A 27,717-nucleotide genomic window follows, 5' to 3' on the forward strand; every position below is an offset into this window, starting at 1 on the left:
TTCAATGATCCAATGGATGTTAGCAATTTGATCTCTTCTTCCTCTAGATTGTGTTTAGAAAGGTTTAAATTAAGTTGTGAGATGCTACAGTGCCGTTCTCTATCTAAAGCAGAAGGAATCATTTTACTCTGTAGGCACTTTGACTTATCTGGGAAAATGCTAGAGGATTGCCATATTTATGTGACAACTTGAGTGGCTTGTTAAGCTGACCAGGTGAGTTAAGGTCACCCTTTGATCCCTATCATTACCTCTACTGCCTTTTTCATTGCAAACCCATAACTGCAGACCATTTTTTTTTCTACCTTCCAATCTGGTTTTCTTCTCATACTGTTCCAAATAAACAAAGTTATAAGTTATATGTCTTTATCTCCATTTAATGCAGTTATCCACGAGAATTAATCAGAAGAGACGTGGGAATGGAGTTAATTGAATACATCTCAATGACCATGGCTTCTACCAAATCCCCATTTCTACTAAAAATACTCTCTTCTTTTTGTCTATACCTAGATATGTTGCTTTTCAAGCTTCTGTTACGCTGACTCTGATATAACATTGATACGGGCAGATTGATACACACAGAGTGATTGTGTGCTAACTCACTTCTGTCATGTCTGACTCTTTGTGATCCTATGGACTGTAGCTTTCCAGGCTCCTCTGTCCATGGGATTCTTCAGGCAAGAATACTGGAGTGGGTTGCCATGCCCTTCTCCAAGGGATCTTCCCAAACCAGGGATCAAATCCACATTTCTTCTGTCTCTGGCATTGGCAGGTGAGTTCTTTACGACTATGCCAAAAATTAGTACCCTTCCAAATAATAAGTATTGTTTCAGTCATTAATCTACTCAACATAGTCAATGGAATCAGTTGTATTTAAGTGAAATTTGGGAAGGTCTTAGGATCTGGGGACTCATTTTGAGAAAGGTTATTGCAATAATTTATAAATCAAATCTTTTACAGTGATTGTCAGATTTGTCAAGAGGAAAACTAAAGATACACAAGACCCAAGAAAGAGAAGCACTTGTTCTAGTTGCATTCTCAGGACTATTACAAAGGAATGACATAATTGTGAGACTCAATGGAAAATCAAAGTGCAAGGTTCCTCACTCAATATCATTAGGAGTTTTAAGAGGGAGATAGTTTTTGTGGTGGCTCAGCAGTAAAGAATCTACCTGCAATGCAGAAGACGCAGGACACACAGGTTTGATCCTTGGATTAGGAAGATCCCCTGGAGGAGGAAATGGCAACCCACTCCAGTATTCTTGCAGGGAAAATCCAATGAACGGAGGAGAGTGGCCTATAGTCTACAGTGTCACAAAAAAATAGGACATGACTGAGCACACACACACAAGAGGGAAATAGAGCATTAAACCAAATGTGGGATCCTTCTAAGCACAGATTTGTGAGACTGGGCAGATTGCATGCCATGAAGTTGACTCTACGGAATATTTTAAATTGCTTATTTTCCTAATGCTGTATACAATGATTTCCAGATTTCAATGCCATTAATGTTACTGAGGAGAGGGGAAGTGATTCTCTTCTATAATTTCAAGCTGGAAACTTTAAAGACATTCCCGATGAGGTGATTCAGTTCTAGTGTAATTAATATACATTATGGGAATTTTGATAACTTCCTACCAGTGTTCTTAGGAGAAAATTCAAAACAACCTCTCAAACAACTCCACTTTGAGAATTGGTAAGGGTTTCTATTTAACAAGTAGATACATGATTTCTACTTGCTAATATGACTCCTGAAAATCATTTGCTGTGAGAATAGACTTAAAAACAGAAATAAAACTTCAAATCAGAGGAAAATTTCCTTGCTTTGTGTACTATAACTTGACCTCACATTCCAAGTAAAAGAGAAACATGATTAGCACAGAAGATTTACCAGGAAAGAGTGTCTTCTCAAGGAAATGGAATAAAAAGAATTAATTGCCACATTATCTAATCTGAAGACAACTCTTGATTCAAATTATTAAACTAACAATTAGCTAAATGAGAATACTCTAGGTGTAATTATTAGCTTCAGGGCAAGCTGATATTTTGAAAGACAGAGCCAGAGTTAGACTTGGAAGCATATTGCTTCTCGGAAAGAGAAAGACTGAAAATATTGATATGGTACTTCAAAAACTTGGAGAAACATTCAGAGAATTGTTTAAAAGAACAACTGTTTGTTTGAGTTGTTTTTCTTTTCCTTTCCTTCCTCCCTTCCTTCTTTCTTAAAAACAAAAGCCAATGAATCATTGTGGAGAACACTGTCAGGTTATTATGTAATAGCGATTTCAAGGTGAGATGCTTTACTAATGAAGTTCTATATAAAAAATTTCTCTAGCAAATTACACAGGGTAATATTAAAGCCCAGATAAAGCTTTGTCCAAAGAGAAAAAGTGACATGTTCCAAGTTTTTCAATCTAGTTTCATTAAGCCCAGTATTATGGAGTCAAGTACTGATATTGCTGGCTTGACTATTATGTGTAATGTGTTAAAGTCTCCAAGTGCTTTCAGATGCTCAGTCATGATTTCCTCAATAAATATGCATGTGAGGTGAGTAAGGCAGACATGGAAGACTCATGCAACTCAGGAAGGCACAGACTTAGCAGTAACTAGCTATTTTTTTTCCTTCTAATAGTCTAGACTCCATAAATTTGGCTTGTATGATTTGAAGGTGTGATCATTTTAAAATAGAAAATTTCATTTGAAATATATATCATACTCTTTTAACATTATACTTATATTTAATATTATTGTCGTTATTGTTTAGTCACTAAGTCATGTCTGACTCTTGTGACCCCATTGACCATAGCCACCAGGCTCCTCTGTCCATAGGATTTTCCAGGCAAGAATACTGGAGTGAACTGTCACTTTTTTTCCCATGTATACTATTAAATAGTGGAAATGATTATACTTTATGAGGTACATGCATGCACAGTCACTCAGTTGTGTCCAACTCTTTGTGACCCTAAGAACTGTAGCCTGCCAGGCTCCTTTGTTTGGGATTCTCCAGGCAAGAATACTGGAAGTGGGTTGTAATTTCCTCCTCCAGGAGATCTACCCAACCCAGGGTTTGATCTGCATCTCCTGTATCTCCTGCATTGGCAGGAAGATTCTTTACCACTGTACCACCTGGGAAGCCATATTTTATGAGGTAGGCACTCTGAATTCTCTTTCTACTATTTTGGCAGAACATCTAAGTAAATTTTTATAATATTTGAAAAATTGGAGAGCAAAGTCATCAAAATGGAGACATATGATGTTCTCAACTTCAGTCCCTGCCACAAGAAGACCAACTGTCAACTATCCATAGGTAAGTCACAATTGTGGAAATCTCAGAAACTTCGGATAAAGTTTAGGCCCCCTCCTGGATCACGAGGACTGAGAAGAACCTCATTATAAGGATGAGAAGAGCAGTTTCACGTTGATAACATCACCTATCTCCCAGATTGTCATGACAATGCACCAGGAGGGCCCCCTTGGGACTATGGTTTCTCAGTGGGAAAAGAAAGCCAAAGTGGATACCCACACCTCATTTCCAAATGTTTACAAGGGGAAATCTGCAGATTTAACCACTGCAAATCCAAAGAGACAGAGAAGGGCCAGGGCTACCAACAACCAGTGCTCAGATCTTGGCCAGCTGGGTTCCTGCTTAAAGGAGTTGTCAAGCAAGGATCCAGCCAGTAGCTCTGCTCATCTTCAGAGCTGAGCTAATGGCCCCATCTGGTCAGGAAGCTCTGTTAGGAGTTCTGCTTGATTGCAGTTCTCAGCCAACAGGCTGTACTATCTTTGAAGCCATTCTGGACAGGTAAGCAGGCTCAAAATTCTACATAACTGCTAAACTGCTAAAACATTCTGTAGCCCATTAGGGTAGAAAAACAAATTCACAGCTCCACTAATTGCTGATCATAAGCTCTAGTCTCACACACCAGGAAGCCTGGCCAGAGAATCCTGGTAGACCTGGGGACCACCCTACAGACCTGCGCTCGCAGGGAACCAAGCCAGAAGCCCTGCTTAACTGTTGAGCATAATGAGTGATCCTGGGCAGCCTGGTAGCTTGGCTAACTGGACCACCTAGCCTACAACTCCACCAAGCTGCACAGCCCAGCCTATTGCCCCCTCAATTGCTGGACATAGACTAGCAGGGAACCCAGCTAGTGGCCCTATGAGAATACAGACTGCAGCCCCACACAACCTTGAGACCACAACATAGACAGTGACTTGCCACACAACAGAACACAGTCTGCAGCCCCACCCAACTGTACTCAGTACAATACAGTTGGAGGCCCTGCCCAACAAGACAGTGCAGATAGTGACCTCACACACAGAGAAGCATAACCATGACCTATCCAATCATCATGCCCACTCTATCAGTTCAGTTCAGTTCAGTCGCTCAGTTGTGTCCGACTCTTTCTGATCCCATGAATTGCAGCATGCCAGGCCTCCCTGTCCATCACCAACTCCTGGAGTTCACTCAAACTCACGTCCATCAAGTCCGTGATGCCATCCAGCCATCTCATCCTCTGTCATCCCCTTCTCCTCCTGCCCCCAATCCCTGCCAGCATCAGAGTCTTTTCCAATGAGTCAACTCTTCGCATGAAGTGGCCAAAGTACTGGAGTTTCAGCTTTAGCATCATTCCTTCCAAAGAAATCCCAGGGTTGATCTCCTTCAGAATGGACTGGTTGGATGTCCTTGCAGTCCAAGGGATTCTCAAGAGTCTTCTCCAATACCACACTTCAAAAGCATCAATTCTTCAGCGCTCAGCCTTTTTCATAGTCCAACTCTCACATCCATACATGACCACAGGAAAAACCATAGCCTTGACTAGACAGACCTTTGTTGGCAAAGTAATGTTTCTGCTTTTGAATATGCTGTCTAGGTTGGCCATAACTTTCCTTCCAAGGAGTAAGCGTCTTTTAATTTCATGGCTGCAGTCACCATCTGCAGTGATTTTGGAGCCCAGAAAAATAAAGTCTGACACTGTTTCCACTGTTTCCCCATCTATTTCCCATGAAGTGATGGAACCGGATGCCATGATCTTCGTTTTCTGAATGTTGAGCTTTAAGCCCACTTTTTCACTCTCCACTTTCTCTTTCATCAAGAGGCTTTTGAGTTCCTCTTCACTTTCTGCCATAAGGGTGGTGTCATCTGCATATCTGAGGTTATTGATATTTCTCCTGGCAATCTTGATTCCAGCTTGTGTTTCTTCCAGTCCAGCATTTCTCATGATGTACTCTGCATAGAAGTTAAATAAGCAGGGTGACAATATACAGCCTTGAGGTACTCCTTTTCCTATTTGGAACCAGTCTGTTGTTCCATGTCCAGTTCTAACTGTTGCTTCCTGACCTGCATACAGATTTCTCAAGAGGCAGGTCAGGTGGTTTGGTATTCCCATCTCTTTCAGAATTGTCCACAATTTATTCTGATAAACACAGTCAAAGGTTTTGGCATAGTCAATAAATCAGAAATAGTTGTTTTTCTGGAACTCTCTTGCTTTTTCAATGATCCAGCAGATGTTGGCAATTTGATGGACCTGATTAATTTTAGGGCATATCTAATGGTGGATGTAATGAAATTCTAGTAGAAATATTCAAATCCCTAAAGGATTATGCCATCAAGGTATTGCATTCATTTTGTCAGCAAATCTGGAAGACCCAGCAGTGACCACAAAACTGGAAAGGGTCAATCCTCATTTCAATTCCCAAGAATTGGTATCAAAGAATGTGCTAAGCATCAGACAAATGCCCTCTTTTCTCATGTAAGTAAGGTCATGCTTAAAATCTTGTATGCTAGGCTTCAGCATTATGTGAACTAAGAACTTCTAGATGTCCAAGCTGGATTTAGAAAAGGAAGAGGAACTAGAGATCAAATTGCCAAGATTCACTGAATTATGGAGAAAACAAGCAAATTTCAGGGGAAAACAAAACAAAACAAAACAAAAAACATCTATCTCTGTTTCATCGACTACACTAAATCCTTTGACTGTGTGGATCACGATAAACTGTGGAAAGCTGTTAGAGACATGGGGATACCAGACCATCTCACCTGTCTTCTGAGAAACCTGTATGCAGGTCAAGAAGCAACAGATGGAACCCTGGATGAAACAACTGATTGGTTCAAGATTGAAAAAGGAGTATGACAGTGCTTTCTGCTGTCACCTGTTTGTTTAATCTGTATGCTGAGCACATCATAAGAAATGCCAGGCTGGATGAATTACAAGCTGGAATCAAGACAAGCAGGAGAAACATCAACAACCTAGGGTATGTGGATGATACCACTTTAGTGGCAGAAAGCAAAGAGGAACTAAAGAGCCTCTTGATGAGGGTGAAGGAGGAGAGTGAAAGATCTGGCTTAAAACTAAATATTAAAAAAAAGAAAAAGTGTGATCATGGTATCTGGCCCCATTACTGCATGCCAAATAGAAGGGAAAAATGTGAAAATAGTGACAGACTTCCTCTTCTTGAGCTCAAAAATCACTATGAACATTGACTGCAGCCATGAAATCAGAAGACAATTGATTTTGGCAGGAAAGCGATGACAATCCTAGACAGTGTGTTGAAAATCAGGGACAGTATTCTGCTGAAAAAGGTCCATATAGTCAAGGCTATGGTCTTCCCAGTGGTCATGTACAGCTGTGAAAGCTGGACTGGAAAGAAGGCAGAATGTCAAAGAATTGATGTCTTCGAACTGTTGTGCTGGACAAGGCTCCTGAACGTCCCTTGGACAGCAAGGAGATCAAACCAGTCAATCTTAAGGGAATCAACCCTGAATGTTCACTGAAAATACTGATGCTAAAGCTGAAACTTCCGTATTTTGGTCATCTGATTCAAACAGAAAACTCATTGGGAAGGTCCCTGATGCTGGGAAAGATTGAGGGCAGAAGGAGAAGAGGGTGTCAGAGCATGAGATGACTGGACGGCATCACCAATGCAATGAACATGAACTTGGGCAAACTCTGGGAGATGGTGAGGGACAGGGATGCCTGACATGCTGCAGTCCATGGGGTCACAAAGAGTTGGACATGACTGGGCAACTGAACAACAAGTGGTACCTCACTTGACCAGAAGCAATTGCAGAGCCCAGCCTGCAGACTTGTACAGTTACAGAGTCTAATTAGTAGCCTCACTGCCAGGGAATGTAACCTGAGACCTAATTCACCCAGAAGTGACCACAGGGCCCAGCTATTGATCCCTTGGCCACAGAGTGCTTTCAACCAACCAGGAGGCCCATACAGCAGCTCCACTTGAATGTAAAACCCAAACAGAAGGCCAACCCAACCGTGGAACTCAACTGATGATCTCTCACTCCCAATCTCAGAGAACTGTCGTGGCCTTTCCCAACCAAGATCTTTGATAGTAAGCCCTGCTTGTCTGTCAATACCAGTTGCTTGGTCCGGTGCCCACGCTGACTGGACTAGTGAAGGCCTTTCCCTGACAAAGGGAATGTGTAAAGTCTGGAAGAGAGATCACTTACTTAAATGCAGATGCCAACACAAAGAAATAAGAGTAACAGAGAATCAGATAAACATGACACCACCAACAGAAGCCAATAAAGTTTCAACAACTGATCTTAAAGAAATAGAGATTTTTGAACTGACAAAGAAATCAGAATTTTTGTTGTAAAATGAGTTCAGTAAAATACAACAGCACATAGACAACTAAATTAAATTAATAAAGCAGTGCATGAAGAAATTGAGAAATTTAATAACGATAAAGAAACCATTAGAAAAAAATCAAAAAACACTTTCAAATTCATTTTATGAGGCCAGCATCAGCCTGGTAATGTGGCATACACTGAATAGGAAAAAAAAAATCATTCCATGGTGAATGTTGATATCTTAGAATATTTTAGTGTCCTTATTTGTCCATTATATTATATAGATTTTGGGCTTCCCAGGTGGCACTAGTAGTAAAAAAACCAAGTTGCCAGTGTAGGAGACATAGGAGATGTGGGTTCAATCCCTGGGTTGAAAAGATCCCCTGGAGAAGGAAATGACAACCCACTCCAGTGTGTTGAATTTGGAGAATTTCATGGATTCTTGCCTGGAGAATTCCATGGACAGAGGAGCATGGCAGGCTACAGTCCATAGGGTCACAAAGAGTCAGACACAACTGAAGCGACACCAAGCAGGCATGAACACATGTCACTTTAATCTGAATAAATTACCAGTAGATGGCAATATTGCTCTTTAACACCTCCTAGGAATTTACCAAATTTTGACCACAATTATATGCATTGTTTTTAAAGTAAATATTTGCTAAATTAAAAATTTTGCAACCTTGTCTTAGTTTAATCATTTTTAAAAAATATAATTTTAATAAAGTTCAAGGTATCACATCAAGAACATAGAAAAGAATCTTATAATTTTCTGGAAACAAAAGTAAAAATGTGGTATTTGAATTACCATGTTATTTTCTCTGATCTTACAAAGGCATTTAAACATATAAACATGAATGTGGAGATGTTTTATTCTTTGTTTTAATATATAATGTGGTCATATACACTATTTTACACGTCTCACACAAATTTTTACAAATTACTTTATGCACTGAATCCAAGTGTTATCCAACACATTCTACATTTATTCACTCTTTTTCAACTTCTGTATATTTTATTGTTGTTGTTCAGTAGCCAAGTCATGTCTGTCTCTTTGAGACTCCATGGACTGCAACGTGCCAGGCTTCCCTGTCCCTCACCATCTCCTGAAGTTTGCCCAAGTTCATGTCTCTTGCGGCCATGATGCCATACAACCATCTCATCCTCTGTTCCCCTCTTCCAACTGATTAGAAGAGACTCTGATGCTGAGAAAGATTGAAGGCAGAAGGAGAAAAGGGAGACAGAGGACATATTTTGCATTTTATAATGTATACTTTACATGAAGGATATAAAGTGATTTTTTGTCATACGTCTATCAGTGAGGAAATGTGGGATATGGGTGTTCCTTAACTTATAGTGCTTTTATTTCTGAAGGATATAATCTCAAAATTTGTATTACTGATTAAAAGACTTTTATATTTTTTTCACCAATAAATATTGCCCCATGCCCTTCCCTCCCAAATACAGCAAATTGCATTCCTATCAACAATAAAATATTTCTGATTATTTCTTACCTGGGTATCATAAACATATAAATTTAAGCCATTTACCTGATTTACAGTGATTTGAGAATTATTATGCAATTTCTGCTTCCAATATATTTGCTATTTGAAAGAGGTTAATGTTTTCATCATAAAGTTTTTATAATTTCAAGGAGTTAGAATTTTACATTGGTAATTTTAAGTGTTGCATCCTTCCTTCCTTCTGAATTGTGACTGCCAAAGTTTTTCTGTTTAAAGACAGCAAAGCCCCAAATAACTGTCAATTTACTTTAATGTATTAAATGAAATGTATCTGTACTTTTAAATAAAATATAATACTAAAAAGAGGTGTTATATTTAACATCATACTATAAGGTAATAATAGTAGTCAATAAGAACTAATAAGGCTACTTCCTGAGATTGTGGCAAACACTGATTTTCAGAAGCAATTATACTACTTTGACGTTCTTATGTATATAGGTTCATGATATTACATCAGCTCACTCTGGTACATTTCTCTTTGTGCTAATTCCTAGGCCAATGCAATTCTCCAGGTCAGTGAAACATTGGATAAAGCTGTGTGAAATATAAAATTACTCATAAATTCTTTTTTTTCTAAAGAATATAAGAATAATTGTTATTTGCATAAACAACAGAGATAGAAAATTTATTCATTGAATTCAACATAAAAAAGTACAGGCATGTGTGTGAGTACTGAAAATCTATTTTGAAGTAGTTTTAAATTTCCAGAGGCCCAAGCATTTGATATTATCTCTTTGGTTCCAATAGCTTTTCTTTCCATTGAAATAATGTGATGGCTATTTCAGAAGCACCGTACTATCTGTGGAAGTTATTTACTACCTCAAGTTAATAAATTAAAAATAAACATATTTTAGTATTTGTCCATTTATAAATTTTATTTTATATTATATATGTCATATACATTTATATATAATTAATTTATATGTAAATTAAACTGATTTGTATCTAAATTTATATGTAATATATATACATTTGTGTGTACATGTGAGTGTGTGTGTGTGTGTGTGTGTGTGTGTGCGTGCGCTCAGTCACATCCAACTCTTTGCTGCCTCATGGACTAATCAGCCAGGTTCTTCTGCCCATGGAATTTTCCAGGCAAGAATACTGAATTGAGTTATCATTTCCTACTCCAGGGAATTTTCCTGACCCAGGGCTCAAATCCAAGTCTCTTCTGTCTCCTGCACTGGCAGGCAGATTCTTTACCACTAACTCCACCAGGAAGCCCATTGTACACATTCACAAATAAATTAAACTACATCTATGATGAGTTTCACCAAATAAAATTTATATATGGACTCAACTGAGTTGCTTCCATTGATATACCTCATATTGATTTTTTTATGCCTCTCTTCATTGAAGACATTGAGATCCCTCAAATCCAACTATATTTCTGGACGTATTTAATCTTCTATAGATGATTCATCGAGCAATGTAGCTCCTGCTTCCAGTGCCTTGAATTCCACATCTTTATCCCAGCTTACTCATTCTCATAACCACATATTTCATGTTGTCACTATTCAGGTCTATTTTTCATGTGAAATCTGAAGTCCCAGCATATTCTAAAATTTAATTATTGTAATCCCTTTACCCCATCACCCCACTACACTTCTTCCAAATGGACTAAAAAAATTACAGTAGTCATGTCAGCTGCTTATTGGACTCAGATTGTTCAAACAAAAAATATTTTCCTCCTTCTAGCCTCCTGCACTGTCCACTTTGTAGAGCAAGAACAAATCCATTCACTTCCCCACCCAGAATTGTAGAAATCTTCTTACCTCTCTCTATCTTTTACAATTAAAGCTTAAATTGATGGGACAATTCAGGCACTTTTTTTCCATGAGTTTTCTTTCTTCTGTTCCTTTTTATTAGTAATAATTTCTCAGTAGATAGTTGTTTTAGAATTTTTAAATGTCCCTCTATTTTTAATTTCATCCATTTTTCTCTAGTCCATATCACATACTGTAACAGAAAAAATTTCTAAAGTTTGATTCTCATCAACTAAATTGATTGCTTCACAGTCACCATAAGTTAAATACAAAGTTTTTTAATATAATCCAGAAGATCTCAATAGGCATTTCTCCAAAATAGAAATACAAAGGCTTAAAGGCACATGAAAAAATACTCAAGATTGCCAATTATTAGAGTAATGCAAATAAAAACTGCAATAATCTACCACCTCATGGCAGTGAGAATGGCCATCATTTAAAAGTCTCCAAATAACAAATGCTAGAGAGGGTGTCTCTAGGTCTAGACCTCGGTCTAGGGCTTTCTAGGTGACACTAGAACAATGTAGTGTGGTAAAGAATAATCCTGCCAATGCAGGAGACATAAGAGATGCAAGTTCAATGCCTGGGTCAAGTAGATCCCCTGGAGAAGGAAATGGCAACCCATTCCAGTATTCTTGCCTGGAGAATCCCATGGACAGAGGGGCTTGATGGGCTACAGTCCATAGGGTCACAAAGAGTCAGACACAACTAAAGTGACTAATCCTGGAGAGGGTATGGAGAAAAGGGAACCGTTGTATACTGTTGGTGGGAATGTAAGCTGGTGCAGCCACTGTGGAAAACAGCATGGAAAATAAACTTAAAAATAAAATTACCATATCATCCAGCAATCCTACTCCTGGGCATATATTCAGTCAAAATTATAATTCAAAAATATACATAAAACCCTGTGTTCATTGCAGCACTGTTCACAATAGCCAAGACATGGAAACAACCTAAATGTCTCAGATGTGGCACACTTATACAATATTACTCAGCTTAAAAAATATATTGTAAAGTTAAAAAATAAAAAAAAGATAGAGAAAAGTATATAAATAAAATAATGCCATTTGCAGCAATATGTATGTAGCTAGAGATTATCATACTAAGTGAGGTCAGAAAGAGAAAGACAAATACCATATATCAATTATATGCAAAATCTAAAATATAACACAAATGAAACTACTATGAAACAGAAACAGACTCAAACACAAAGAACAGTCTTGTTGTTGCCAAGAGGGAGGAGTAGGACTGGGTGGGTGTTTGAAGTTAGCAGATGCAAATTATTTTATATAGACTAGATAAACAATAAGGTTCTACTATATGGTACAGTGGACGATATTCAACATCCTTATCCATTATAATAAATTATAATGGAAAAGAATATAAAAAAGAATGTATATATACACATTTATAACTGAATTACTTTGTTGTAGAATAGAAATTAACATATTGTAAATCAACTACACCTCAATTTTTAAGAAGAAATAATTTTGAGTTCTTTGATAAGCTCTTTAATAATATAAATTTAGTTTTAAAATTGAAAATGTTTTCTTCTAATAAGAAATCTATTTAAAAGTCACAGGCCATTATTAAGGGAATAATTGCAGGTAAATATTTTATAACTGTTAGGACAAGAGCTAGAGAGGAGAATGAACTTTTGTTTTTCCTCTGTGGGAAAATATGTTTAGTGATCCTTCCAAACCATCTGGTAAAATACAAAGAAGAATCAGAGATGAGGACAGCACAGCATTTCCTTTCTGTGTCCTTAAGAGAAAGCTCAGAATACTGTACTGCTGCTCCTCTAGCATTAGAAATGGGGATGGTTCCCAGTGTCTCAAGATAAAAGTCCCTGTGGGCACACAGCAAGAATTTCTGAGCTTTTTTTGCAGAAATGTGTGCTATAAAACTATTCAGCCTTCTCTTCTTTCTCATCTGCTGCCAAGAAGGAAACAAAAAACTTAATGTGAATAATTTCATAATAAAGTTCTGCAAGGCAAATATCAATAAATGATTTCTGGAACCATGTATTCAAATTCAGTCAGTCTTTGACTCCAATATATGATTCAAGGAAAATTAAGATCAAATTATTATTCAAAATATGAATAATCAGTGTACACATGACTTACAGTACATAAATATTAAAAGAAATATACCATACAATTGAGTTTCTTTGGCTCATCATAACATTTTTTTCATTCAGTTATGTGTTTAATGACCAGTTGCTTATTATTTTTTATGGTGTGAAGTATTACTCTATAATACTGTGTGTGTTAATCAGTTGTGTCTGACTCTGCGACCCCATGGACTGTAGCCAACCAGGCTCCTCTGTCCATGGTATTCTCCAGGCAAGAATACTGGAGTGGGTTGCCATGCCCTTCTCCAGGGGATCTTCCCAACCCAGGGATAGAACCTGGATCTCCTGCATTTCAGGCAGATTGTTTACTATCTGAGCCACCAGGGAAGCCATGCTCAATATGGCTGTTATAAAAATAGTTTAATTACTCCCCATTAATCTATATATTGTGACCTTGATACTATACTATTCAAAGTAGGTTAACTTCAAGTTTGTCTTTCTATAGCTTCTTTGAATATTTAAATGGGTTTTAGAATAAATCTGTCAATTTGTTCAAAACAAACAGATTTTCTTCGAGGATGTATACTATCTATAAATCAACTGGAGAAGAATCAACATCTTAGTAAGTTTTCAGAACCATGAACATAATATATATTTCCACTTTTAGGACTTTAATTTCTATCCACCTAGTTTTATTGTTTTGAGCTTATGAGTCTCTCTCATCTTTTGTTGTATGCATTTATACATATTCAAAATTTACTGATGTTACTATTTTTGTAATTTCAATTTCTAGATATTCCTGGATGGTATATAGAAATGCAGTTGGATTTTGTATACTGATTCTGTATCCCAAACCATGAAAACTCCATCTTTTTGTAGATTCCATAGCAAACAAAACCATAGTGTTTATTTATTACTCCATGATGATCTATTTTGTACAAATTAAAACATTTATTTTTCCTTTCCAATATAGGTGCTTTTTATTTCTTTTTGTTTCCTTATGGAACTGATTATCATCTCCAATACAATGTTGAACAAAAGTTGTGAGAGAAGACATTCTCATTCTTTTCCAGATCCTAGAGGAAACACATTTAATCTTTCAACATTTTGATGTTGCCTCTAGGGTATTTTTAATAGATTCTTTTTATCAGATTGATATTCTTTCTTCTGAGAGATACTTTGTTTAATATTTTTATAAATTCATTCAGCTTTCTTTTGATTAGTCTTAGTATGCTATGTATTGTTTCTATCTTTTCCTTTTTATCCAATGTTTGTGTTTATATTTAAAGTGTATTTCTTCTAGGGCTTTTAATAGAATGATAATTTCTGTCTTTATATTATGGATGTATATAGCTATTACTTTAATGTAATTCTTGATATAGTAAGATTTCAGATTATAATTGTGCTGTGAATTTACTATTTGTCCTATTTTGCTCTCATTTTTTTCGATTAATTAATAATTCTTAAAAGAGCATTTTATCTTTGCTGGATGACTAGCTATTTTGTTTTGTTACTTTATTATTGTTTTGTTACTTTAGCGGTTGTTTTAGGATTTACAATATACTTCTGAGATTGCTTTCAAATGATACACCTCTTTACATTTAGTATAAAGAACTTTATACTTTTATTTCTTCCCTTAATGCTATAGCAGTTATAAGTATAGGTTACACATGTGGTAAAAACCTCATATTTTTGTGGTTTTTGTTTGTTTAACCACTATTTATGTTCCAAATGTTCCAGATTTATATAATCAAGAATAATCGTTATCTTTTTACCTATGCAGTTAACATTTCTGGTGGTTTCTCATTCCTCTGTGCTAACTGGTTTCATTTTCCTTGTCTTTAATGAATTCTAATATTTGTAGAGCATGTTTCCTTCTGATTAATTTTTGCAACTATTCTAAGTCTGAAAAAATATCATATCACTCTCATTTTGAAAAATATTTTGGGTATATATAGAATTTCAGATGGGTAGTTTTTTGTTTTTCCCCTATACTCTCAAAAGATGATGTTCCACTTTTCACTAGCATTATTTCCAATGGAAAAAAAAAAAGATCCATCATTCTTTATTTTATATCCCTCTACACAACATGTGTTTTCTCTGGAAGTTTTAATATTTTTCTATTTATCCTTGGTTTTGAGAATTTGATTAAAATGTGACTTATGGCAGTTTTCATGTTTCTTGTGATTAGAATTCATTAGGATTACTAAAAATATGGGTTTATATTTTTCATAAAGTTTGGAAACTTTCTGCCATTATTTCTTTAATTTTTTTGCTCTCATTTTTCTCTTTCCTTTGGGAATTCTAAGTATATATTTATTTAGTTTTTTAAAATTATCAAATCTTTCTTTCCTTGTTTAATTTTGGATAGTTTCATTGCTATGTTTTCAAATTCATTATGTTTTTCTGCTTCCTGTCACTAATTTCATTTAATATATTTTTTTCATCTCAGGCATTGTGTTGTCTTTTGGTCTAGAGGTTTGATATTGATTTTTTCATATCTACCATGGCTAAGTTAACTATTTGAACATATGGAATATTGTTTTAACTGCTTTAAAGACTTTTCTAGAGTTTGGGGTCAGTTTGGTTGATTGATATGTCTCCTCATTGTGTTTCATATGTTTCCACTTCTTTGTTGCCTGCTGCTGCTAAGTCACTTCAGTTGTGTCCGACTCTGTGCGACCCCATAGACGGCAGCCCACCAGGATCCCCCGTCCCTGGGATTCTCCAGGCAAGAACACTGGAGTGGGTTGCCTTTTCCTTCTCCAACGCATGAAAGTGAAAAGTGAAAGGGAAGTCACTCAGTTGTGTCCGACTCTTCTCGACCCCATGGACTGCAGCCCATCAGGCTCCTCTGTCCATGGGATTTTCCAGGCAAGAGTACTGGAGTGGGGTGCCATCGCCTTCTCCATCTTTGTTGCCTAGTTATCTTCAATTCAATGTCAGATATTGCAATATTTGCCTTCTTTTGTACTAAAAATTTATGAATATATGAATTATTTTTCAACTCTGTTCTGGAACACAGTTACATTACTTGGAAGCACTTTGATGCTTTGAGGGTTTCCTGTTAAGATTTGTTAAATGGAACCATGGAAGTGTTTACTCCAGGGCTAGTTATTTTCTATTACTAAGTGGTTAATACCCTTTCACATACTTTATCTAGTACCAGGAATTATTAGGTTTTCCATTCTAATTATTAAAAACAGGTACCAACCCTGTGAAGAAAAATATCAAAAACCTCAGATAAAAAAAAAAAAAAAAAAAAACTCAGATACGCAGATGATACTACACTTATGCCAGAAAGCGAAGAGGAACAAAGAGCCTCTTGATGAGGGTTAAAGAGGGGAGTGAAAAAGCTGGATTAAAACTCAATATTAAAAAAACTAAGATCACGGAATCTGGTCTCATCAGTTCAATTCAGTCGCTCAGTCGTGTCTGTCTGTTTGTAGCCCCATGGACTACATGCAGCACACCAGGCCTCCCTGTCTTTCACCAACTCCCGGAATTTACTCAGACTCATTTCCATCGAGTTGGTGATGCTACCCAACCATCTCATCCTCTGTCCTCCCCTTCTCCTCCCACCTTCAATCTTTCCCAGCATCAGAGACTTTTCAAATGAGTAAGTTCTCCACATCAGGTGGCCAAAGTATTTGACTTTCAGCTTCACTATCAGGCCTAGCAATGAATATTCAGGACTGATTTCCTTTAGGATGGACTGGTTGGATCTCCTTGCTGTCCAAGGGAATCTCAAGAGTTTTCTCTAACACCACAGTTCAAAAGCATCAATTCTTTGGCACTCGGCTTTCTTTATAGTCCAACTATCACATCCATACATACTACTGGAAAAAACATAATTTGACCAGATGGACCTTTGTTGGCAAATTAATGTCTTTGCTTTTTAATATGCTGTCTAGGTTGGTCACAACTTTTCTTCCAAGGATCAAGAGTCTTTTAAGTTTATGGCTGCAGTCACCATCTACAGTGATTTTGGAGCCCAAGAAAATAAAATCAGACACTGTTTCCACTGTTTCTCCATGTATTTGCCATGAAGTGATGGGACAAGATGCCATGATCTTAGTTTTCTGAATGTTGAGTTTTAAGCTGACTTTTTCACTCTCCTCTTTCATTTTCATCAAGAGGCTCTTTAGTTCTTTAATTTATGCCATAAGTATGGTATCATCTGAATATCTGAGGTTATTGATATTTCTCCCAGCAATCTTGATTCCAGGTTGTGCTTCCTCAAGCCCAGCATTTCTCATGATGTACTCTGCATATAAGTTAAATAAGCAGGGTGACAGTATACAGCCTTGATGTACTCCTTTCCTGATTTGGAACCAGTCTGTTCCATGTCCAGTTCTAACTGTTGCTTCTTGATCTGCATAACATTTTCTCAGAAGGCAGGTGAGGTGGTCTGGTACTCCTAACTCTTTACAAATTTTCTACAGATTGTTGTGACCTGCACAGTCAAAGCCTTCAGTACCATCATGGCAAAAAGAAGAGGAAAAGTGGAAGCAGTGGCAGCTTTCCTCTGCTTGGGCTCTAAAATCACTGCAGATGGTGACTGCAGCCATGTAATTAAAAGATGCTTGCTTCTTGGCAGGAAAGCTATGACAAACATAGTGCATTAAAAGGCAGCGATATCACTTCGCAAAGAAAGGTACATGTAGTCAAGGCTATGGTCTTTTGGGGCTTCCCTGGTAGCTCAGCCAGTAAAGAATCAGCCTGTAATGCAGAAGACCCTAATTCAATTCCTGGGTCAGGAAGATCTGCTGGAGAAGGGATAGGCTGCCCACTCCAGTATTATTGAGCTCCCCTGGTGGCTTAGCTGGTAAAGAATCCCCCTGCAACATGGGAGACCTGGGTTCAATCCCTGTGTTGGGAAGATCACCTGGAGAAGGAACAGGTACCCACTCCAGTGTTCTGGCCTGGAGAATTCCATAGAGTGTATAGTCCATGGGGTTGCAAAGAGTCAGACAGGACTGAGTGACTTTCACTTCCCTTCACTTCACTTCATGGTCCTTCTAGTAGCCATGTACAGATGTGAGAACTGAGCCATAAAGAAGGCAGAGCATCAAAGAATTGATGTTTTTGAATTGTAGTGCTGAAGAAGACTCTTGAGAGTCCCTAGAACTGCAAGGAGAGCAAACCAGTCAATCTTAAAGGAAATAAATCCTGAATATGCATTGGGAGGACTGATGCTGAAGCTGAAGCTCCAATACTTTGGCCAACTGAGGCAAAGCATCAACTCATTGGAAAAGACCCTGATGCGGGACAGATTGAAGGCAGAAGGAGAAGGGGACAACAGAGGATGAGATGATTAGGTGGCATCACTGATTCAATGGACATAAATTTGGGCAAACTCTGGGAGATGGTGAGGGACAGGGAAGCCTGCCATGCTGCAGTCCATGGGGTTGCAAGGAGTAAGACATGATTTGGCAACTGAACAACCATCCCTATAATTCTGACATGGCTCTTTCCCAGAACTTGAGTGGTTTCCTTAAACATGTGTAACTATCATTAGTCTACTGAATACTGACCTGCTGAATACTTAAATGGCACCTCCACAGACTTCTGGAGCTTTCTACCTATTGCAGCTTTCTTTTATGACACCATCATTTGAGGTCTCACTACTTTGGTCTTCCTGACCACTTAGCTCCATCTCTTCAATCCAGGGTGGTTTGTACACTCTTCTTCCTTTTTCCTTCCCTGTATCAGTGCCTGGAATCTCTGAATGCAGTGAGCTTGGACAATTAGTGTTCATTCCATTTGTTTTTCATATCTCAGGAATTACTCTCCTTCAGTGTCTGATGTCCAGTGTCTTGAATACATTGTTTCATATATTTCTTCTTTCTTGTTTTTTTTTTCCTATTTTTTTTATTTTCTTACTTCTTTCCTTTCTTCCTTTCATTCTTTTTTTTCCCTCTGTATTCCTTTCTTCTTTCCTTCTTTGTTGTTATTTTAGATGCACACATAAGCCTAATGCCTTTTATTCTAACTCAGCCAGAAGCAGAAATCTCAGTTCTTTTATCCTGACTTAAAGACAATTATTTGATCTACAATTATTTTAACATAGACTGCTTTTCAAAATTTTCTTATTCTTAGGCAGATTAATATGGGCATATTCCTATTGCTAATAAGAATTTACTAACCAAAACCACTACGCTGCTGCTGCTAAGTCACTTCAGTTGTGTCCGACTCTGTGTGGCACCATAGACAGCAGCCCACCAGGCTCCCCCATCCCTGGGATTCTCCAGGCAAGAACACTGGAATGGGTTGCCATTTCCAATGCATGAAAGTGAAAAGTGAAAGTGAAGTCGCTCAGTCATGTCCGACCGTCAGCGACCCCTTGGACTGCAGCCTTCCAGGCTCCTCCGTCCATGGGATTTTCCAGGCAAGAGTACTGGAGTGGGATGCCATTGCCTTCTCCAAAACCACTATAACTAACCACTAACCAAGCTAGTGAGTGAGTGAGTGAAGTCGCTCAGTTGTGTCCGACTCTTTGCAACCCCATGGACTGTAGCCTACCAGGCTCCTCCATCCATGGGATTTTCCAGGCAAGAATACTGGAGTGGGTTGACATTTCCTTCTCCAGGAGATCTTCCTGACCCAGGGATTGAATCCAGGTCTCCCACAGTGTAGGCAGATGTTTTACCATATGAGCCACCAGGAAGTCCAGCTAACCACTAACCAAAACTGCTATAAACCACAGTCATAAAGAAATTAAAATGCAAAATGCCATACCTTTTAAGAAAAAATTGTACAAGTAAATGTTTAAATATCATCAGATCACCAAAGACCAAATATCTAGGAACTAATGTGTGTAAACCACTCTACTGAAAGATAAGGTAACTGAAAAATTAGAAATCATATTTAAATTTTACTGTGAATGATAAACTACTTCAACTTATTTTCAACATTGTAGAGTTCAAAGATGAATCTCAGGATTAAAAAGTCAGGACATTTTTATATCCATAGATTTGAAGATATAAATTCAAATCAGTTTTTCTTTCCAAGGGTATTTTTCTGTCTACTCTGTAGCTGATACTTGTGAATATTAGCCTAAAGAAACATCTCAGGCATTTTAATGTAATTAGAATCTATTAAAGAAGTAAATCAAAACAAACCATATGTTTATTGTAGATATAAAGAGATTTTTGTATTCACCTCTTTAAAACTATAAAATAGTTGAATTATCCCTACCTTGGTAGTTTAAAACCCCCTAATTTTATGTTTTAATTTTTAAAGTTATCCCATCACATTTCAGCCAAGATGAAAATGGTGATTTACATGACTAAGTACCTATCAACATCATTAAGAATAAAGGAGCCCAAATGATCCACTGGGACAGTGTTACAAACAAGGACGAGAAGAAATTAAACTGAAAGATTTCCTATAAGAAATTGTAAAAGTTGGATTAAGGCTGCTTAAGGGATGGGGAAATCTGAATTTAGAATTAAATCAGTTGATTCCACTCTTTACCTTTATCAAAGACTGTCAGATCATTTTCAAGTACTGGTTCTGTGACATGATCTTCAGTCAAAATGACCTGCCTTGTTGGCTTACCATTTGCAGGATTTTAAAATCATACCACACAATCTATCAGTCAAGCTAAACTGTGTAATGCTTTCCTAAGTTCTTATACCAATCTGTTTCCAAATCCTGGTCAGAAAGTGAACAAAGGTAGTAGCACCAAAACCTGTTTAAATATTGTGGACAGAATTTTTACCTATACTTGATCTACAATACTTTCAAATATTAGATTCTGCTCAGATTCTGTTTCTATATCATGTTTTCCTCAAAGTTTTGAATAATCGTATCTTAAATGCAGAATGATAAATTAAGTTTATCTGGTATAAACTATGTACATTCCAGAGAATTTGTTTTTACAGCTACTACAAAAATACCTACAGTTATTTTGGATGTTAAAATAAAATCAATAGTCTCATTACTGTGAGACTCCATTTAAAATATGGTACATTTTCATGTTCTTAAACTTGATATAATTCTAAAATATCCTGTAGATCTAAAATTTCTATAAATTCTGTAAGAGCTCTTAGTCAAAAGGAATGAAATTTGACTTAACATGTACATGTTAGAAATATATCATCTTTCAGATATACAAATTATCTGTTGATACTTATACAAGAAATCAACAAATTAAAATAACTTATCAATATTATAGTCTATCTTAACCAAGGGTAGAATAGGGAGATTTTCCTTATTTTTTAAACGTTTAAACTGATGCCTTGAAGTGGTTAATGATATAGTTTACAAAGTATCCATTAGAAATTTCAAAGAAAACCACAATATGATTTTTCAACTAGTGTAGAGGTTTTATGATTTGTTACAACTAAGAGTTCTATTTATTTCATCTTACATTTGTATTCACATGTTTCTCTTAGATAGCTCTGGAGTTTTAAGTACTTGCAAACCAACCTAGTGATCTTATTACTTTTTCCTTTATGATCTTCTTAGTTTGCCTGAAGCAAACGTACTCAGAGGAGATGGCATCTGGAAACTGTAGACTTATTTGCAAACACCACAATATATTGATAAATGCATCCTAAAATAAGTAAAAAACAAACAAACAACTTCCCGCAGACAAACTATTGTTTTTTGCTAATTCTGACTTAAATTCTAATAGGCTGTATAATACCCAGTCCTAGAATAAATTAACAAGGAAGACATAAAGTTGAATAAAACCACTCCATATACTTTTTCACTACAAAATTGAGGTCATGGAGAAAATATGAATGTTATTTATTTTAGTGTTCCATATAAGAATGTTTTGAGAGCTACATTCCTGAAGAAATAGCACTTCGTGTCATTTTCCTTTCCTTTTGACTGAAACAATGCTGATTTCTTTCCATTCTAAATAAATTCCATACACTTCTATGAGATTCTAATGGTATATGTTCTTTTCTGTGACACATCTCTGTATCAATTGTTCTGTACTTCAGAAGGAGATTTTTTGTCTTAATGCTCTCATTTGGACTCCAAAATTAATGATTTTTTTATGTCTAGGTTATTTCCTTATACTTTGATTTAACTAAAAAGTAAAATGCACTGAATAAGTAGTACTTCAGAAAATAATTTTGTGTTTTTTAACTTGGGCTAAGTCCTCTCTGACTGAACCTTATCAGGAGTTGTACATCACTATAATTTAAAATAGTTTATTTAAACATTGAGACACAAGCACAATTTCCACCAGAAAAATAAGAGACTTCTTTCAGCATAATCTTGGCTGGAGCCTCTTTTCTTCTGTTCTGTTTGTTTGTTTAAGCAGACTGAGAGAAGAGTTGGCCAAGTGGCATAGACTATGGTGTCAGGAGTCAGAGAACTAGGATTAAACGTCCAGCTGTACTCCTTACAGTCCTGCGATTTGGGGGAAATTCATCACCTGTCTATATCTCAGTCTTCTCATAATCATAAAATGATTATTTAATCATTTAACAAAGGGATCCATAATTATATCAGAATCAAAGAGTTGTTCTGAATATTAAACTCCACAATATAAATATTCAGCATGCTACCTGGCAAATAACAAGTTCTTAATCAAAGTCATTCATTATGATTATGACTAATATGTATACATTCAACAGTATTTATTAGTAACTATATGCTCTATGATAGGTATAAAATAATGAGCAAACAGAAACATGCTGTCCATGAGGCAGAGTTAGATAAATAAAAAAAAAAAAAGTAGCACATATGTTAATATATAGTTATAATAAGAAACTCAAAGCAGAGACCAGTTACTCTAAAAACATAAAATAAGGGAATAAAATAAATTAAAATTTTTAAAGTGACTTTTTCTGGAAGATCAATGAATGCTTCTTCAAGAAAGCTACAAGGATTTTATTTAAGGCATCTCAATAATGAATAGGAATGAATTCAGCAAAGGGTCAATTAAGGGAAAGAGAATCACTATATAATCAGGAAAGGAATTAATTTCGTGAGGCCCAGAGGTAGAGAAAAGCAGTACAGAAGAACATTGACCTGGAAGACAGGGGAGGAGTTGTGGGGATCTTGTGAGGGACAAGGTTCAGCTCTTTCAGGGCATCACTGTCCACAGAATGGATCATGGTCAGAGTGGTGGAAATGCTTTGAAAAATAAAAGGAGAATCAGGATCTGACAAAATAATTCAAATTTTTATTTTATAAATTTTCATTGACTCTAGTATGGAGGAAGATTACAGGTGGCAAGGTTAACCAAGGAAGAGAATGTAGATGGGAGTTACAGAAGTTGACATAAAAGACGACAGTATTTTTAAATGAAGTGCAGTTGATGGAGTTGGAGAGATGTGGGACAGATACAGGGGAAAGGACAGTTTTGAAGGAAAAGTGACAGGACTTGGTAGAATATTGAAAATCAAAAGAAAAGAGGATTTTGACAAATACGATCCTGTATTTCTGGCTTGCACAACCTAATGCATGGAATGCTCTTCTCTGAGATAGAGAAGAAGGAAACTGAGCAAGAGAGAAGCGAGATTATAAGCTCAATTTTGTATGTGCTGTGTTATCATTGTATCTGCGATTTCCACCAGAGAGGTCAAATGGATGTGTGAGACCAGAAGTTAGGGTGGGGATAAAGAAGAGGGTTGAGTGTGGAGAGGTGTAGTCTGAGTTTTGAAATGCAACTAAAATACAGTTTGGTGGCTCAGTGGTAAAGAATCCTCCTGCCAGTGCAGGAGAGGCAAGAGATGCAGGTTCATTTCCTGGGTTGAGAAAATCTCCTGGAGAAGGAATGGCAACCCATTCCAGTACTCTTGCCTAGAAAATCCCATGTGCAGAGGAGCCTGGCGGGCTACAGTCGATGGGGTCACAGAGTTCAACTAAACTGAGTACATATGCAACTGAAGCCATGAAAATAAAAGCCTTGACTCTGTGAGAATTGAAAAAACTAAAAAAGCAAGTAGTTAAACATGATGTATTTTCTCCTATTCACATTACTGTGAACTTCAAGAATAAGTCTTTGTTTTTTAGTTTACTCATATAGAATCTTGTACAAAAAAAATTAGGCATACCAAAAATATGTAATGATCTGATGGCTAGGAAATGATACACTCGCCAACAACTAAGTTCAGACAGTAAAAAAGAGAAAGCAAATAAATAATACCACAGGGAAAGAGCCTATTACTTTAAGAGTTAGGATTCTTAGTGGTGTCACAGGTAAGGCAGAATACTGAGATTTGTTTATGTATGTCTGATAAAGTGGGATAAGATAAAGACTGGCTTTCAGCAGAAAATCAATTTACTGTGTCTTCTTGCTACCTTTATGTTTCAACTCCATGGCAATTGAGCTTTCCAGAATTCTGAGATTATAAGCTGCTTTTTGCTGAGCAACTCCCAGCTGCTATTTGAACAACAAATAAAACTGAGCCTCTTATATAAAACAATGTTCTTAACTAGTATGAGAACAAATAAATAGAGAGAAATGGAGAAAGAGAAAAAGGGCCAACTCTTTGTTTACACATGTAGATTAGCTATAGTGCTCAGAATTGATGAAGCAAAATGCTAAATATCAAATGTGACAGCATAGAATAGTAATAGAGTAATGATTCAAGTAATCAAAATGATTATGCAGGTTTATATGGTTTATGTGTCCATTGGTCATTATGAACCTCATGTAGATTTCCTGCATGGGTTATGATAGAAACCAAAGTAAATCCATATTACAGAATGATCTTACATATTGTTTTCCATTTTGTATTTAACATATTGGAAATGTTGTCCTTCCTGGGAAATGGACATTATTCTTACAGCATATTATAATAATACGTATTGATAACAACTAATTGCTAAGTTTAGTAGCTTGCTGTCAATCAATCATGAACACAGAACCAGTAGTCTATGAATGTTTAGGAACATATAAAATCCACGAGAATACTATCAATGCTGACTAATTCATCCAGCAAGAAATTAAAATTTAACTAAAGGATTTAAGCATAAGAATTTTAAAATAAAATTAGACCTTAATTTCAATATTTTACACATACAAACTTCTTATAGAAGCCCTCATATCAAAAGTAAAGATGATTTGGGGTGGCACTTGACTTGTTTTCAGAATTGTTTTCATATACAACTCTTAATGAGTAAAAACACTGATGTATATTCAAAAGTGAGGGACTGGAAGTAAATCTGATGGGTATTTTATCTTTAACCTAGACTATTAGTTCTTAGTTTTATTTCTTTAATTTCTTAAGCCAATATTCCATAAGTATTTCTAAATTCTCCAACTTATATAAAATTCTACTGAAATTACTTATGCCAAATATGCCTTATATACTTAAGATATATTTTTATAAAGTAAATTGTTTTTTAAAACTATCAAACATAAATATTCCCAGACGGTCAGGTGTTGAGCTGATGAGAAGACTTTACAAAACTGAAAAAAATATCTATTTTTTTTTTCTGAACTGCCTGAGACACATAAGTACCAGTTTCAATATAACAGTAGTTGGTAAATATTTAACCTAACTGGTTTTCTTTTAAACATATAAGGTGAAATACTAGATCTTTAGAAATTATTACTCAAAAATAAAAACAAAAATAAAATCAAAAGTGCTCAAAGGGGCTAAAGCCCAACATATTTTATTTTTTAAAAAATCCATAACTGAAAAAAAAAATCCATAATTGTAGGTCACCAGTGAATACATAAATCAAATAACTTCACAGTAGTAATGATACCCAAAGTTATGACTATTTTTGTAAAGTATCTTAATTAAACTGAATAATAGATAAATTTATATTTTAGGTCTCCTATATATAGAAAAAACTTTCTCATAGTTGAAAACAGTAAATTAAACCTCTCTTTGTAAAATAATAAACTTCCATTATATTATCTTTGCATATAAGATTATGTTCAAGATTCTTAAAATTCAAATTCAAATCCACATAATCCATATAATTGAAAATTTTTAAGGATGATTTTTGTATCTTTAATTTCACATTTGTCAACAGAAAAACATCTATAGTATTTTGTTTTATGTGTTCTTTCATGACAACTTTATGAAATGTTGATTCAATGAAGCAGAAGTTTAAAACATTGTTTCTGTTTCTAATTTATTTACTGAAAGGTAAATTTTATTATTAACTGTTTCATCATAATTTTCCTATGGCTCCCCTGTAATTCTTCTTCATAATATATTCTCATATATGAATTAAAATGCAAACCTTTTCAGATCCCTTCACTATATGCCTAAAGTAGTAATTATCTAGTGTAGAATGAGTTAATTCTCTGAAAATATCAAACTCAGAATGAAGTCATGTGTGAGAGAGTTTTTCTATGTCTTGACAGTAGAAAAACTGTACTCAAAGATGTGATACTAGAAATAAACAGGAAATTGACATTGACCTGCTTACTAAGAATACACAGTCCATACTAAGCCAATGAATCAAGGTAGAATAATACAAAGGGCATTAGTAAGAGTTTAGTTCTAAGACGTTGAACAAAGCAAAGGTGATCAGGAAGTAGGATAAAAAGGCAAGTTGGGATAGAGGATGGAGGAAAGGTGATCAGGAAGTAGGATAAAAAGGCAAGTTGGGATAGAGGATGGAGGAAAAAGAGAGAAGATAATGTTGTCCAGAACCTCCTTCTGTCCACCTCATTACTCCTAGAATATAGATTCAAGCCACAACCATCCTAGATAATCTGCCAAGCCAGTTACTAGGCCAGTATACGAGATGCATTTGAATAGTGAAGTTTCTTCTCACATTAGATAACTGGGAGATTCACAGATGCCATTTAATGACAGAAAATGACAGAAAAATACTGTAACCTCAGAAATATGAGAACCACTCTACCTGGAGAGTTAGCAAAATGCATATTCATTCAATTTGTGATTACAACTCCAAAAGAAAAGCAATATGTAGGAGCCAATATAAATTAACGAGGTAACTTTTAATGAGATTACAACTTGAGTAATAAAAATCAGGCTGGCATCACTTAATCAAAATTTTCAACCTAAAACTTAGTAACTACCAGAGCACACCGGGTGGGACGGGAACAAGTGGAAATTGAGGGCTGCTTGGCTGTCCCATGGGGTCTTACTGTACCTGTGTCCACACCCTTCACCTGTTGCTTGGCTCGAGTTGGCTGGTTCCACTTTGAACTCCTGTGGGACAAGCCCTTTGTCGTGTGGTCCAGGAAAGTCCATTCCGGGCACCTCCTCCTCCTCTAAAGACTCCACGTAGAAGAGAGTCCTGGCGGGCTGGTGGATTCCCTGCCCGGGCGCCCCTGGCTGCAGCCTCGTAGCCACAGGCAGGAGGGTGCCATTCAGAGGGCTGAAGGAAGAGGCAGAAGAGGACGGGGAGGCAGACGAAGAAGAGGAGGCAGAAGAGGAAGGCTTCTTCCAGAAAGTGCTCACTCCGCCCTTCTCTTGGCTTTTGAGCAGGCGGCTCTGGCTAGGTCCCCAGTGCTCGAAGCTGCTACTGCCGTCCTGTTGCAGGCAGCTGCCCCCGGCCGGGCTGCCGGCCGACGGCGACGGGTGGCTGAAGAGTTTCCAGCGGAGTCGCAGGATGTGCTTCACATCGAAGTCTTTTCGCCCAGAGCCTGACATAATTGACGCAAGGAAGGAGAAGGGACCTCAGCTGATGCAGGAGTAGACGGGTTGGGGAGGCAGGCCAACGGAGCCCCGGGTTGGAGGAGGAGGCGGGAGGCTCCCTCTGCACCCCGGGAACAGACGGGACCGGGCGGCTGCGCGCCCTGCCAGGCGACGATCGGAGCGCGAACAGAAGAGCCCTGCGGCTCAGCTGCGGTCAGGA

The 27,717-nt window shown here is 36.8% G+C and overlaps 1 protein-coding gene across 1 annotated transcript in view; it reads right to left on the reverse strand.

Annotated features, from left to right (window-relative positions):
* KLHL1 (kelch like family member 1) overlaps positions 1–27,512 on the reverse strand; it is a 526,330-nt gene extending 498,818 nt beyond the window's left edge. Inside the window, exon 1 of the mRNA NM_001193055.2 lies at positions 27,010–27,512. Within this exon, the coding sequence (NP_001179984.2) occupies positions 27,010–27,512 (503 nt within the window). The remainder of the gene's footprint in view (positions 1–27,009) is intronic.
* Between the last annotated feature and the right edge of the window lie 205 nt (positions 27,513–27,717).

The sequence above is a fragment of the Bos taurus genome, chromosome 12 (assembly GCF_002263795.3).
Source record: "Bos taurus isolate L1 Dominette 01449 registration number 42190680 breed Hereford chromosome 12, ARS-UCD2.0, whole genome shotgun sequence".
In the NCBI taxonomy this organism is placed as follows: Eukaryota; Metazoa; Chordata; class Mammalia; order Artiodactyla; family Bovidae; genus Bos; species Bos taurus.